We start from the raw sequence: 16,781 nt of genomic DNA on the forward strand, positions 1-16,781 counted from the left end.
ACTGCAACTGTACAAGAATATAACAACTATAATACTGCTCCTATGTACAAGAATATAACTACTGTAATACTGCTCCTATGTACAAGAATATAACTACTATAATACTGCCCCTATATACAAGAATATAACTACTATAATACTGCCCCCTATGTACAAGAATATAACTACTATAATACTGCCCCCTATGTACAAGAATATAACTACTATAATACTGCTCCTATGTACAAAAATATAACTACTGTAATACTGCTCCTATGTACAAGAATATAACTACTATAATACTGCCCCTATGTACAAGAATATAACTACTATAATACCGCCCTATGTACAAGAATATATAATAATCTTTACATTATAATAATTATAAAGAGACCTGCATTTCTCCCATTGACGTTGGATAATTATGAATGAAGTTCTGCGGTCTTTGTACATTCTTTGTACATTTTACCCATGCGCCTCTCGTCTTGCGGATAAACCTAACATTCACGTCCCGTGCCCCCTACTGACTTATTAGCTGTAACAATGATCAGTTCTCCTTTGATTTTGGAGCAGACACAGAGATATTTAGATCTTATGTTTAGTTCCCTTCTGTATTGTCGCCCCCCTTCCCTTGTAGACTGGAAAAGAAAAAAGCTAATTCAATGAGATTAAAAAGTATTGAGAAGAAAACTGCTCTAAAGAACAATAGAAGAGGATATTTTTTTTTTTCTTTTTTTTTTTCTTTCGACAAACACATGGGAGACAAATTAAATTAGATTGAAAAATAAGATTAAAATGAGGGTTATTATAGAATTGTTGATTACAACGCCACATTAAGGTCCGCTATTGTGTCATTATCTAAATAGAATCTCAGCTTTTGGCTCCTTTCAATCAGAAATCACCCAGAGTCGCTTTATTTACAAGAAAAAAAGATCTCTCTAGAACAGTGGAAGGAAATGCGTCGATGCCGATGAGACTTGTTTGTGTAAAAATCAAAAATCTGCTTAAAGAGGCGGATAGAAGTAGATCATTAAAGGCTCATTCAGACATCAGGTTTTTTTGTCGCAAGCAAAAACCAGTCCAAGTTCATCCGTGTTCTGGTCAGTGTCAGTTTTGACCAGACTTTGGTTAACATTTTATCAGGGTTTCTCTCAACCTTCTCATATCGAACATTCCATGAAAAATGGACAACACAAGAATGGCATGCAAGTGCTGTATGATTTTTTGTTTTTTTTTCTCATGGATCCATACTCTTATGTTGGCTAGTTTGATCTGAGACTCTGCTTAAAATCAAACAAGTCCTCGTGATTTTGTGTGGACCACTCAGCCTTCAGATATACAGCTACATAGACAACATACACACACAGGTATGAGTTTTATCCACGAAAACCACTGATAGAACTCGTACGAGAAAAACTGAATCGGACCTTACATTTTCATCCACTTGGAAATATTGTCCTTCAACACTGATGCTCAGGGTTAGGACAAATTCCAATGTTGGCTCCTTGGACCATCATCAGGGTCCATCACAAAAATAAAGTTACCAACAATTAAAGTCCACAATTAAATATAAATCCAATAAAAAGAAAAAAAAATACAACTAGTTTTGTCATTAAAGAGGTTCTTCAAGAATGTGATAAAATGTTCCCATCACATAAATCAAAATGCAGCTCGTCCTAAGTAAATTTCAGGATGGGTTGCAGTCTGAAGAATCACAGCTCCTGGGACCTGTGTCTCAACTGACAGAGCTGCTGTATGTAGGCAAACATACCTCCAGGAGCTGAAGAGAAGGGTTGTGATGGCAGAAGAAATAATTATTCTTCTCCGTTAGCTGAACTTGGGGCAAAAAATCCTTTGTGCTCAGTCAATCAACAGAACCTTTTATTTCTTTCAGTATCGCAGCTCTTCTCCTTAGCTCACAAAGGTATGTGTGTAATTACGATACTGGTCTTCTGTCAGTTGTGACACATGTCTCAGGCTGAAACCCATCCTGAGATGTTACTAGGACATGCTATTGTTTCAACGGGCTCCACGGAGCAATGGGCTCCATTTTATTACATTCTTCAAAAACTTCTTTAACTTGTATGAACTCCAAATTGATGTGTACAAAATATAGAACTGGTCCCAAAAATACCCTAAAAAAAAGTCCTAAATTTGCTGATACAAAAAGTTTAAAAAAAATTATATCTGAAAGAAGGCAAAAATGTAGCAGTTGAAAATTTACTCCGATTTTACAGGTATTGTCTTACTATAATAACCTCTGTCCATTTGTCCTATTGGTTGTCTGGGCAGTTCCCGGCAGTATGTGCCAATTCTGAGAGCCATTCTATAAATTCAGTGTCCATTCTGTATGATGCAGTTTGGCCAAGGACTGAAATATATACCAGACCTTTTGAAGCTTCAATGCATCTCATGGGTAAAAGTTTGGCACTCTTTTTGAACATAGTGTTTGACCCACTGCAAAAACTTCCCATGCGTTGACCAATGTGATAAATTAAAGAAACCAAAAGGAACCTTCTACCACCACTGTAGGAAATGTGATAAATGAATATTGATGATGTGATATGTACATACTGCACTTTATGAAGTCTATGTAGCCTTGCTTTACTGAGAGGTTGGGGTTATTATTGGGAGGCAAGACCATCTATCAAGAAGATCATTGACCTTAGTAGTGTAGTCATTACTAAGGTCAATGATCTTCTTTCTTGATGGACGTTCTTTCCTCTCCTTTGTTGTAATAAATGCCCTGAGAATGCCCAACACAAGTTTTGTGTTGGCTGTTCTTCTCTTTATCAGACACATTGGTTGTCCTGTGCCAAAATTAGGCTGAACAAAGGTTTTGACTTCATCAACATACCATCCACTGCATCGCCTTAGCTTGATAGCACCATAGAGGAACTTTTTAGCTGTTTATCCTGGATTTGTAGAATTTCTTTGACCTCATGGGTTTTACCTTGACCCCTGTCACTTTTGCAGTTGTAGCCCTTAGGTCGAGGTTTTTTCTTTCGTTCAATCTGACACATTCACTGTTACTTTAGTCCAACCTTCTCATTTCTCTCTTATGTCAACATCAGTTGGCAAATCTGTCAACGTTCAGCTGACATTTTGCATTTATTGTGTTCACAAGAAATGAGATGATTTATGTTGTGTTGTGTTTTTTTCATGCAGGAAAGCCCACCAACCTCTTTACTGATGACAGTTTTATTGACTCCGGAGAGCTGGATGTGGGCCGGAGAGCAACACAGAAGATCCCTCCTGGCATATTCTGGAGATCTCAAGTTTTCATTGACCACCCTGTTCACCTCAAGTTCAACGTTTCCTTGGGAAAGGCGGCTCTAGTTGGGATTTATGGTAGAAGAGGACTCCCTCCATCACATACTCAGGTGATAATTCCAAAATCTTATGTCATGGGGACGGGTTGCCGGCAGAACTTGCTAAAACAGATTATGATTTTGTTTTTTTGTTTTTTTTGTCTACAGTTTGACTTTGTGGAACTTTTGGATGGAAGACGTCTGCTATCGCAGGAGGCGAGAAGCTTAGAGGGTCCTCAGAGGCTACACAGGGGGGTGGTCCCACTAACGAGTCATGAGACAGGATTCATCCAGTATTTGGACTCCGGCATCTGGCACTTGGCATTTTACAATGACGGCAAAGAGTCCGAAGTGGTTTCTTTCCTCACGACTACTATTGGTAAGTGCTATTCCCGAAACTTTTTAAGATTTAAAGGCAGGATTGGATAAAATATATCTTATTTTAAGAGTCTGTTACACCAGTTCAGAAGCCAACTTGGGTTTTAGTTTTATACGCAGCAATTGGCTGAAGAAGTTAAAAACTTTTGGCACTAGGACAAGTTGTTAATGTTTTTCTGGGATGTTAGTCTTCTGAAATGTTTATAAATGGTGCAGTCCTTGTATCAACAGTTTCCTAGGACTTAGTTTAGGACTTGAAGAAGTCTGGAAGAACATGGGAAAAGGCAAAAAAGTCATTTAAATTGATGTAATCCAACTGGAAATCCTACGCCAGACCTTTGTGTAATCGTCGTTTTATGACTTAGGGTGTCCACGTCCATTAGACAAGACTTGACTAGTTCAGACCCTTTTCGGCAGGGTCTAACTACTCACTCGATTTCTCCTTTGGGAAAACGTGGCAAAAGAAAGGTTAGGCATGCTGTATTCAGCTTGATTCCCTTTTTCCTCTAGGATGTCATGAAAGTCATTTTTCACCCTGTCCCAATAGAATGAACAGGTATACACTATAGATTCCCATGTTCATGTGTTTTGGAGCTCAGGAGAAGTAGTCGTCAAGTGATTTCTTTGACCAACTTTTTTGGGATCAACAATTTTTATAAAAATGAGAAAAGTAATTTTGTTGACGACAAAAAAAAAAAATGTAGGAGGCTACCACTGACTCTAGTGATGATTGAGTCTGTTCTGTAATCACCGGTGCTTTATGGTTCTGAGATGTTTGGATGAAGCATCATTATGGAAAATCTTCTTCACCCTTTCTTGAGGCTCGGGAGTCCCGTAGGGAGCTTTTTGACTACAGCAACAAAAAGAAAGCGTTCCGGCTCCATAAAACAATGTTTCTTTATTCATTCATTAAAATTCCTTCAATTCCATAATTCCTTGCTATTGTGCAAATGTTTAGGTACAGAAGAATATGCGACGCGTTTCGATCATGTCAGATCTTAGTCAAAGTCATAAGTTTTTTGACTACTTATGGTCATACTGGATTATTTTTCCTGAAGGGGGTTGTCCGAGATTAGTAAAACAGGACTATTTTCTTGAAGTAACAGCACGACACCTGTCTCGGTTCCATTCACTTTATTGACGTTGGTCTGGCAATGCAGATCTAACCCATGGACAGTTGAGTCACTGTTTTTGGAAGAATGTAGCCACAAATTTTCTAAATGTTTGCAAATTTCCTGAAATATTACCTTAATTTGTGCTTAGGAACGCCTCTGGTGGTGTGACTTTATTATACAGTTAGGGCCAGAAATATTTGGACAGTGACACAAGTTTTGTTATTTTGGCTGTTTACAAAAACATGTTCAGAAATACAATTATATATATAATATGGGCTGAAAGTGCACACTCCCAGCTGCAATATGATAGTTTCCACATCCAAATCGGAGAAAGGGTTTAGGAATCATAGCTCTGTAATGCATCTCTTTTTCAAGGGACCAAAAGTAATTGGACAATGGACTCTAAGGGCTGCAATTAACTCTGAAGGCGTCTCCCTCGTTAACCTGTAATCAATGAAGTAGTTAAAAGGTCAGGGGTGGATTCCAGGTGTGTGGTTTTGCATTTGAAAGCTGTTGCTGTGAGCAGACAACATGCGGTCAAAGGAACTCTCAATTGAGGTGAAGCAGAACATCCTGAGGCTGAAAAAAAAGAAAAAATCCATCAGAGAGATAGCAGACATGCTTGGAGTAGCAAAATCAACAGTTGGGTACATTCTGAGAAAAAAAGGAATTGACTGGTGAGCTTGGGAACTCAAAAAGGCCTGGGCGTCCACGGATGACAACAGTGGTGGATGATCGCCGCATACTTAATTTGGTGAAGGAGAACCCGTTCACAACATCAACTGAAGTCCAGAACACTCTCAGTGAAGTAGGTGTATCTGTCTCTAAGTCAACAGTAAAGAGAAGACTCCATGACAGTAAATACAAAGGGTTCACATCTAGATGCAAACCATTCATCAATACCAAAAATAGACAGGAAAACACCTCAAGAAGCCAGCTCAGTTCTGGAAAAGTATTCTATGGACAGATGAGACAAAGATCAACCTGTACCAGAATGATGGGAAGAAAAAAGTTTGGAGAAGAAAGGGAACGGCACATGATCCAAGGCACACCACATCCTCTGTAAAACATGGTGGAGGCAACGTGATGGCATGGGCATGCATGGCTTTCAATGGCACTGGGTCACTTGTGTTTATTGATGACATAAGAGCAGACAAGAGTAGCCGGATGAATTCTGAAGTGTACCGGGATATACTTTCAGCCCAGATTCAGCCAAATGCTGCAAAGTTGATTGGACGGCGCTTCATAGTACAGATGGACAATGACCCCAAGCATACAGCCAAAGCTACCCAGGAGTTCATGAGTGCCAAAAAGTGGCACATTCTGCAATGGCCAAGTCAATCTCCAGATCTAAACACAATTGAGCATGCATTTCACTTGCTCAAATCCAGACTTAAGATGGAAAGACCCACAAACAAGCAAGACCTGAAGGCTGCGGCTGTAAAGGCCTGGCAAAGCATTAAGAAGGAGGAAACCCAGCGTTTGGTGATGTCCATGGGTTCCAGACTTAAGGCAGTGATTGCCTCCAAAGGATTTGCAACAAAATATTGAAAATAAAAATATTTTGTTTGGGTTATGTTTATTTGTCCAATTACTTTTGACCTCCTAAAATGTGGAGTGTTTGTAAAGAAATGTGTACAATTCCTACATTTTCTATCAGATATTTTTGTTCAACCCTTCAAATTAAACGTTACAATCTGCACTTGAATTCTGTTGTAGAGGTTTCATTTCAAATCCAATGTGGTGGCATGCAGAGCCCAACTCGCGAAAATTGTGTCACTGTCCAAATATTTCTGGCCCTAACTGTATAGTTGTGGAAAGAAACTCAAATTGTGATGGAGGCCATAAGGACATAATGAAGAGAAGGATGGATGTTCTCTTGTCTCTCAGTCGGAGGTCAATGGTTTTCTTTGTGTATTTAGTTTCACAAGAGTGAGCATCAGTGATATAGGATGGTAGAGGTTCCATGAGAGCATGGGAATGAGCTGAGGAGGACGTGTGAGAAATCATTGGCCCTTCTTCATTCTCCTCTAATGTAATTTAATATGTGTCTAATATATTGTCATGGTGGGAGTGCTCCTTCATGAAAGCCGCCGACCGGGAGTCTAAATGGAAAGTAGCATTTGTAGAGAGTCGTAAAAGAAATCCCACTAGTAGAGATGAGAGAATGGAAATCAAAATGAATTTGTAACATTTTTAGGAAATTGATGAACTCGGCGAATTCAATCAAGAGGGATTGTAGTAGCCAGTACAAAAGCAGAAACCGGGAATGCAGCAGTTATTTTGTGGCGGATCTGAAAAGTGAGAGGACGGCAAAGCTCACAGCCCGGCCATAGAGAGAGGAAGCCATAAAACACTGAAGAAACCATCCTGATCATGTGTGACAGCAGTGAAGAAGATTAGTGTGCGAGGAAAAGAGAATAATACTGATTTGATTTATAGCGGTGTTGGAGGATCATACATGTATTTTCAGGGCAGTTGGAGGCTTTCGTTTAATTTTGGGTCGCTGACGAATTTGAAAAGTTTCGCTCATCATTATATCCAGTCATAATATTGCCCTTAAATTATCACAGGCCACATGGAGGTGCCCATGGAGTAGCAACAACCACATAGTCCGTGGCTTCATAATAGTATCAAGCTAAGCTGTGCGGTGGTACTGATATGGCGGATACTATCATTATGAGGATGCCAGTCGTAAGTCTTCCTGTAATACTAACCATATCCGTGCATATAGAAGTGCAGCACATATCAGTTTCCATAGAATAGTGACATCATTGCATATATAATGGTGCCAGTGACATCAGTGCCCATATAATAGTATCAGAATATCAGTGCCCATATAATAGTACCAGAATGATATCAGTGCCCATAATAGTACCAGAATGATATCAGTGCCCATAATAGTACCAGAATGACATCAGTGCCCATATAATAGTACCAGAATGATATCAGTGCCCATATAATAGTACCAGAATGATATCCATGCCCATATAATAGTACCAGAATGATATCAGTGCCCATATAATAGTACCAGAATGATATCCATGCCCATATAATAGTACCAGAATGATATCAGTGCCCATAATAGTACCAGAATGATATCCGTGCCCATATAATAGTACCAGAATGATATCCGTGCCCATATAATAGTACCAGAATGATATCAGTGCCCATATAATAGTACCAGAATATCAGTGTCCATATAATAGTACCAGAATGATATCAGTGCCCATATAATAGTACCAGAATGATATCAGTGCCCATATAATAGTACCAGAATGATACCAGTGCCCATATAATAGTACCAGAATGATATCAGTGCCCATATAATAGTACCAGAATGATATCAGTGCCCATATAATAGTACCAGAATGATATCCGTGCCCATATAATAGTACCAGAATGATATCAGTGCCCATATAATAGTACCAGAATGATATCAGTGCCCATATAATAGTACCAGAATGATATCCGTGCCCATATAATAGTACCAGAATGATATCAGTGCCCATATAATAGTACCAGAATGATATCCGTGCCCATATAATAGTACCAGAATGATATCAGTGCCCATATAATAGTACCAGAATGATATCAGTGCCCATATAATAGTACCAGAATATCAGTGTCCATATAATAGTACCAGAATGATATCCGTGCCCATATAATAGTACCAGAATGATATCAGTGCCCATATAATAGTACCAGAATATCAGTGTCCATATAATAGTACCAGAATGATATCAGTGCCCATATAATAGTACCAGAATACCAGTGCCCATATAATAGTACCAGAATGATATCAGTGCCCATATAATAGTACCAGAATGATATCCGTGCCCATATAATAGTACCAGAATGATATCAGTGCCCATATAATAGTACCAGAATATCAGTGCCCATATAATAGTACCAGAATGATATCCGTGCCCATATAATAGTACCAGAATGATATCAGTGCCCATATAATAGTACCAGAATATCAGTGCCCATATAATAGTACCAGAATGATATCAGTGCCCATATAATAGTACCAGAATGATATCAGTGCCCATATAATAGTACCAGAATGATATCAGTGCCCATATAATAGTACCAGAATGATACCAGTGCCCATATAATAGTACCAGAATGATATCAGTGCCCATATAATAGTACCAGAATGATATCAGTGCCCATATAATAGTACCAGAATGATATCAGTGCCCATATAATAGTACCAGAATGATATCAGTGCCCATAATAGTACCAGAATGATATCCGTGCCCATATAATAGTACCAGAATGATATCAGTGCCCATATAATAGTACCAGAATACCAGTGCCCATATAATAGTACCAGAATGATATCAGTGCCCATATAATAGTACCAGAATGATCAGTGCCCATATAATAGTGCCAGAATATCAGTGCCCATATAATAGTACCAGAATGATATCAGTGCCCTTATAATAGTACCAGAATGACATCAGTGCCCATATAATAGTACCAGAATGATATCTGTGCCCATATAATAGTACCAGAATGATATCAGTGCCCATAATAGTACCAGAATGATATCCGTGCCCATATAATAGTACCAGAATGATATCCGTGCCCATATAATAGTACCAGAATGATATCAGTGCCCATATAATAGTACCAGAATATCAGTGTCCATATAATAGTACCAGAATGATATCAGTGCCCATATAATAGTACCAGAATATCAGTGCCCATATAATAGTACCAGAATGATACCAGTGCCCATATAATAGTACCAGAATGATATCAGTGCCCATATAATAGTACCAGAATGATATCAGTGCCCATATAATAGTACCAGAATGATATCCGTGCCCATATAATAGTACCAGAATGATATCAGTGCCCATATAATAGTACCAGAATGATACCAGTGCCCATATAATAGTACCAGAATGATATCAGTGCCCATATAATAGTACCAGAATGATATCCGTGCCCATATAATAGTACCAGAATGATATCACTGCCCATATAATAGTACCAGAATGATATCAGTGCCCATATAATAGTACCAGAATGATATCAGTGCCCATATAATAGTACCAGAATGATATCAGTGCCCATATAATAGTACCAGAATATCAGTGTCCATATAATAGTACTAGGATGATATTAGTGCTCATATAATAGTACCAGTGACATTAGTGCCCATATAATAGTACTAGGATGATATTAGTGCCCATATAATAGTACCAGAATGATATTAGTGCCCATATAACAGTACCAGTAACATCGGTGCATATATAATAATACCAGTAACATCAGTACATATATAATAGTACCAGGATGATGTTAGTGCCCATATAATAGTGCCAGAGAAATCAGTCTGTACATAATGCCGGTGATGACAGTGTTTTTGACATCAGTGCTTTATATAATGGTACCAGTCAAATTACCGTGCGTATAGCAGTGCCAGTAACATCAATGCCCATATAATGTAACCCGTCAGTTTAGTGCTAATATATAGGTATTGACCACATCTTGTATAAATATCTAAAACGTCACCAATAAGTATCCGATGTCCGTTCCTTACAATGACCTATCCTTGCCTACCGTATAGTGATGCCAGCCATATCTGTGGCAAATGGTAACATGGCCCCCGCTATTCACAGGAGACGGTGACCTTAAATCATGTTCCAGTCGATAATCTCACGTCCGCTGTACATTTTATTTTTATTCATATAGAGTTTAGTGCCAGCTGTCTGTCCAGTGAGGGGAGCGGCTCACATGAGGGTCCGCGGCGTGCTGCCGAGGCAGCGAGGACATTGTTGACCAGATGCTGTCCTGGCCTCAAGGCAGCCATAGTCAAAGTCAGCAGCTTTGCTTTCAGACAGTTTCTGCAATCACAATTCACATGGCCGCTTCTAGGGGAAAATGAACCAAATCGTACCCCATGACCTGGAAGCGTACTAATTAAAATTGCTTGGCTTCCATTGTGCAGTTTTGTTTTTTGAGCCTTTTGAATGCATGGTCTGGTGTTGCCTATGCTGGTCCTTTGGGGGCTACCAGGTGGAATGAATGAGCCAGAAGGCACATACATCCTCAAATGGGCCACCAGTACCAATATGTTGACAGGTGAGGGCCAACATACGAAGTATGCTTTCCTGGCACATGGTCAATTAAATTGCTTATCAATGTAACCACCAAGGGCCACAGGTTATTGTCCTCTGGGCCACCAAGGGGAAGCTGCCTGCTCAAAAACATCAAATAGGATAGTCACTTTCCAACGGAAGACACCAAATTGCAGGTACTTTACCATGGGCCCACCAAGTAGGATGAGTTCACCATTGGGGCTACCAGACAGTAGATGTATTTCAATATGGGAGGTAGCACTTGGTGGCCACCAAGGGAAGTGGGCTTTCCGAGGGACATACCAGGAGGAAGATGTTTGTTTCTTGGGAAATTGCATGGGCTGCAGGTGGCTGTTCTTGTTTATTGAGCCGCCAATGGGAAAGTTACCATCTTCAAATAGACTTTGGACATTCCCCACCAAATTTCAGGTACTTGTTCACTGTTCCACAAAGAGGGATGAGCTTGCCATTGGGGACTAACAGAAGAAATATCGCTGTTCATGCAGTCTCCTATCTGAGGCAGAAGTAGTGACCAAAGGGAGTTTAGAGTTTTGAGGACACCAAGAGGAACGAGCAATCCAGAAGACAGAAGCATCTCCAAGTAGGCCACCATGGAGAATACAAGGAAGGTAGAACTTGGAGGTGAGGGTTACCATACTAAGTATGCTTTCCTATGACATTATATTACAGCTGGGTACCAAATCCAAGAGAAAAATGATATAGAATAGCAATTGGATAAAACGTAATCTTTATTAGGTCTTGCATATAAAATCTGAAAATCAAATAAACAAGAACAATGGAGAAGAGAAACCAAGTGCCAATGTGACCCTCACCAAACACAGAATAGGGAAAACAAATATATACAAAAAATGACAGTCACATTCCCCTATATGGAGATAGGGTAGACAAACCATCAAGGCTATTTGCAACCCTCAGTAACTGCAAGCAGTGGTGCTCATATATAGCCAATAAAGTAAGGTCTGTATGTATGACTTGGATCATAGAGCTATAATAACCCAAAGTATTTTCTTAATATGTCATGAGTATGCTCTATATAGATCCAATGCCGCTAGATATAGGTCCTGTATACTATATGTAATGGTGATTATCTCATTAATATACCATTAATAACAGAGCACATCAGCCAAAACAAACACGAAGGCTACAATGTGACCTAGAGCATGTACCAAGCTCATTCAAAGCGGCAGTGACACACACTGTGCGTCATATGTGACTGTCAGATAACATGGCAGCGTATAGGAGGCATGTGAGCAAAGAATGTCCATACAAAGTGTTTAGAAAACCAACATCAGAACGGGACCATGCTGCCCCATGAAGCCGATCATGAGCATCCCTCTGTGTGTATCAATACAATTCTGGTTCTTATGGAGAAATAACCTTTGTTGTCAGACACATTAGTGTCAATCTCCATATAGCTCAAAATGAGTTACAGCAGCTACAGGTCTTTATACTCCCCTGATGAGTCCATCTGGACGAAACGCGTCGGGAGACGCTACGGTCTAGCGGAGGCAGTCTCACCCTTTGAGAGTTAGGATCAGGCTCTCCAACATTGGGTGAGATCCATCCATCATTTTGAGCTATATGGAGATTGACACTAATGTGTCTGACAACAAAGGTTATTTCTCCATAAGAACCAGAAGTGTATTGATACACACAGAGGGATGCTCATGATCGGCTTCATCGGGCAGCATGGTCCCGTTCTGATGTTGGTTTTCTAAACACTTTGTATGGACATTCTTTGCTCACATGCCTCCTATACTGTTATGAAAGGCAATTCAGAATCACAATGGACATGGAGGTCAGAGCACATACAGTGATCTGACCATAACCCAAAATAATAGAACGAGCTCTGAGACGTGGGAACTCTGCAGACCGCAATCCCTGATCCTATCAAACCACACTAAAGGTAGCCGTGGAGCGCTCCTGACCAGAACCTAGGCGCCTCGTCACAGCCTGAGAAACTAGCTAGTCCTGAAGATAGAAAATTAAGCCTACCTTGCCTCAGAGAAATTCCCCAAAGGAAAAGGCAGCCCCCCACATATAATGACTGTGAGTAAGATGAAAACACAAACATAGAGATGAAACAGATTAAGCAAAGTGAGGCCCGACTAGCTGAACAGAACGAGGATAGGGAAGATAACTTTGCGGTCAGCACAAAAACCTAAAAATAACCGCAGAGGGGACAAAAAGACCCTCCGCACCGACTAACGGAACGGAGGTGGTCCCTCTGCGTCTCAGAGCTTCCAGCAGGCGAGAAAAACCAATAAAGCAAGCTGGACTGAAAAATAGCAACAAAATAACAAAAGCAAAACTTAGCTTTGCAGAGCAGCAGGCCACAGGAATGATCCAGGGGAAAAACAAATCCTACACTGGAACATTGACAGGAAGCATGGATCAAAGCATCAGGGGGAGTTAAGTAGAGAAGAAGCTAACGAGCTCACCAGATCACCTGAGGGAGGAAACTCAGAAGCTGCAGTACCACTTTCCTCCACAAACGGAAGATCCCAGAGAGAATCAGCCGAAGTACCACTTGTGACCACAGGAGTGAACTCTGCCACAGAATTCACAACAGTACCCCCCCTTGAGGAGGGGTCACCGAACCCTCACCAGAGCCCCCAGGCCGACCAGGATGAGCCACATGAAAGGCACAAACAAGATCGGGAGCATGGACATCAGAGGCAAAAACCCAGGAATTATCTTCCTGAGCATAACCCTTCCATTTAACCAGATACTGGAGTTTCCGTCTTGAAACACGAGAATCCAAAATCTTCTCCACAATATACTCCAATTCCCCCTCCACCAAAACCGGGGCAGGAGGCTCAACAGATGGAACCATAGGTGCCACGTATCTCCGCAACAATGACCTATGGAATACGTATGCAGAATATGTATGGAAAAAGAATCTGGAAGGGTCAGACGAAAAGACACAGGATTAAGAACCTCAGAAATCCTATACGGACCAATAAAACGAGGTTTAAACTTAGGAGAGGAAACCTTCATAGGAATATGACGAGAAGATAACCAAACCAGATCCCCAACACGAAGTCGGGGACCCACACGGCGTCTGCGATTAGCGAAAAGTTGAGCCTTCTCCTGGGACAAGGTCAAATTGTCCACTACCTGAGTCCAAATCTGCTGCAACCTGTCCACCACAGTATCCACACCAGGGCAGTCCGAAGACTCAACCTGTCCAGAAGAGAAACGAGGATGGAACCCAGAATTGCAGAAAAACGGTGAAACCAAGGTAGCCGAGCTGGCCCGATTATTAAGGGCGAACTCAGCCAAAGGCAAAAAGGACACCCAGTCATCCTGATCAGCAGAAACAAAGCACCTCAGATATGTTTCCAAGGTCTGATTGGTTCGCTCGGTCTGGCCATTAGTCTGAGGATGGAAAGCCGAGGAAAAAGACAAGTCAATGCCCATCCTACCACAAACGGCTCGCCAAAACCTCGAAACAAACTGGGAACCTCTGTCAGAAACAATATTCTCTGGAATGCCATGCAACCGAACCACATGCTGAAAGAACAAAGGTACCAAATCAGAGGAGGAAGGCAATTTAGACAAGGGTACCAGATGGACCATCTTAGAAAAGCGATCACAGACCACCCAAATGACTGACATCTTTTGAGAAACGGGAAGGTCAGAAATAAAATCCATAGAGATATGTGTCCAGGGCCTCTTCGGGACCGGCAAGGGCAAAAGCAACCCACTGGCACGAGAACAGCAGGGCTTAGCCCGAGCACAAATCCCACAGGACTGCACAAAAGTACGCACATCCCGCGACAGAGAGGGCCACCAAAAGGATCTAGCCACTAACTCTCTGGTACCAAAGATTCCAGGATGACCAGCCAACACCGAACAATGAAGTTCAGAGATAACTCTATTCGTCCACCTATCAGGGACAAACAGTTTCTCCGCTGGGCAACGATCAGGTTTATTAGCCTGAAATTTTTGCAGCACCCGCCGCAAATCAGGGGAGATGGCAGACACAATTACTCCTTCCTTGAGGATACCCGCCGGCTCAGATAAACCCAGAGAGACGGGTACAAAACTCCTAGACAGAGCATCCGTCTTCACATTTTTAGAGCCCGGAAGGTACGAAATCACAAAGTCAAAACGGGCAAAAAACAACGACCAACGAGCTTGTCTAGGATTCAAGCGCTTGGCAGACTCGAGATAAGTCAAGTTCTTATGATCAGTCAATACCACCACGCGATGCTTAGCTCCTTCAAGCCAATGACGCCACTCCTCGAATGCCCACTTCATGGCCAGCAACTCTCGGTTGCCCACATCATAATTTCGCTCAGCAGGCGAAAACTTCCTGGAAAAGAAAGCGCATGGTTTCATCACTGAGCAACCAGAACCTCTCTGTGACAAAACAGCCCCTGCTCCAATCTCAGAAGCATCAACCTCGACCTGGAACGGAAGAGAAACATCTGGTTGACACAACACAGGGGCAGAAGAAAAACGACGCTTCAACTCTTGAAAAGCTTCCACAGCAGCAGAAGACCAATTGACCACATCAGCACCCTTCTTGGTCAAATCGGTCAATGGTTTAGCAATACTAGAAAAATTGCAGATGAATCGACGATAAAAATTAGCAAAGCCCAGGAACTTTTGCAGACTTTTCAGAGATGTCGGCTGAGTCCAATCATGGATGGCTTGGACCTTAACAGGATCCATCTCGATAGTAGAAGGGGAAAAGATGAACCCCAAAAATGAAACCTTCTGCACACCAAAAAGACACTTTGATCCCTTCACAAACAAAGAATTAGCACGCAGGACCTGAAAAACCGTTCTGACCTGCTTCACATGAGACTCCCAATTATCCGAGAAGATCAAAATGTCATCCAAGTACACAATCAGGAATTTATCCAGGTACTCTCGGAAGATGTCATGCATAAAGGACTGAAACACTGATGGAGCATTGGCAAGTCCGAACGGCATCACGAGATACTCAAAATGACCCTCGGGCGTATTAAATGCAGTTTTCCATTCATCGCCTTGCTTAATTCGCACCAGATTATACGCACCACGAAGATCTATCTTTGTGAACCAACTAGCCCCCTTAATCCGAGCAAACAGATCAGATGACAATGGCAAGGGGTACTGAAATTTAACCGTGATCTTATTAAGAAGGCGGTAATCTATACAAGGTCTCAGCGAACCATCCTTCTTGGCTACAAAAAAGAACCCTGCTCCTAATGGCGACGATGACGGGCGAATATGCCCCTTCTCCAGGGATTCCTTCACATAACTGCGCATAGCGGTGTGCTCAGGCATGGACAAATTAAACAATCGACCTTTTGGGAATTTACTACCAGGAATCAAATTGATAGCACAATCACAATCCCTATGCGGAGGTAGGGTATTGGACTTGGGCTCATCAAATACATCCCGGTAATCAGACAAGAACTCTGGGACCTCAGAAGGGGTGGATGACGAAATTGACAGAAATGGAACATCACCATGTACCCCCTGATAACCCCAGCTGGACACCGACATGGATTTCCAATCTAATACTGGATTATGGGCTTGTAGCCATGGCAACCCCAACACGACTACATCATGCAGATTATGCAACACGAGAAAGCGAATAACCTCCTGATGTGCAGGAGCCATGCACATGGTCAGCTGGGTCCAGTATTGAGGCTTATTCTTGGCCAAGGGCGTAGCATCAATTCCTCTCAATGGAATAGGGCACTGCAAGGGCTCCAAGAAAAACCCACAACGCTTAGCATATTCCAAATCCATCAAATTCAGGGCAGCGCCTGAATCCACAAATGCCATGACAGAATACGATGACAAAGAGCAGATCAAGGTAACGGACAGAAGAAATTTTGACTGTACAGTACCAATGGTGGCAGACCTAGCGAACC

At 41.5% G+C, this 16,781-nt stretch overlaps 1 protein-coding gene across 2 annotated transcripts in view; it reads left to right on the forward strand.

Moving 5' to 3' along the window:
- TENM4 (teneurin transmembrane protein 4) overlaps nucleotides 1–16,781 on the forward strand; it is a 1,627,060-nt gene that overhangs the window by 1,465,347 nt on the left and 144,932 nt on the right. For both annotated transcript variants that reach the window (XM_069759344.1, XM_069759343.1), the window contains 2 exons: nucleotides 3,148–3,362; nucleotides 3,459–3,669. In XM_069759344.1, coding sequence (XP_069615445.1) covers nucleotides 3,148–3,362; nucleotides 3,459–3,669 — 426 coding nt within the window. The remainder of the gene's footprint in view (nucleotides 1–3,147; nucleotides 3,363–3,458; nucleotides 3,670–16,781) is intronic.

This window comes from Ranitomeya imitator, chromosome 3, assembly GCF_032444005.1.
Source record: "Ranitomeya imitator isolate aRanImi1 chromosome 3, aRanImi1.pri, whole genome shotgun sequence".
In the NCBI taxonomy this organism is placed as follows: Eukaryota; Metazoa; Chordata; class Amphibia; order Anura; family Dendrobatidae; genus Ranitomeya; species Ranitomeya imitator.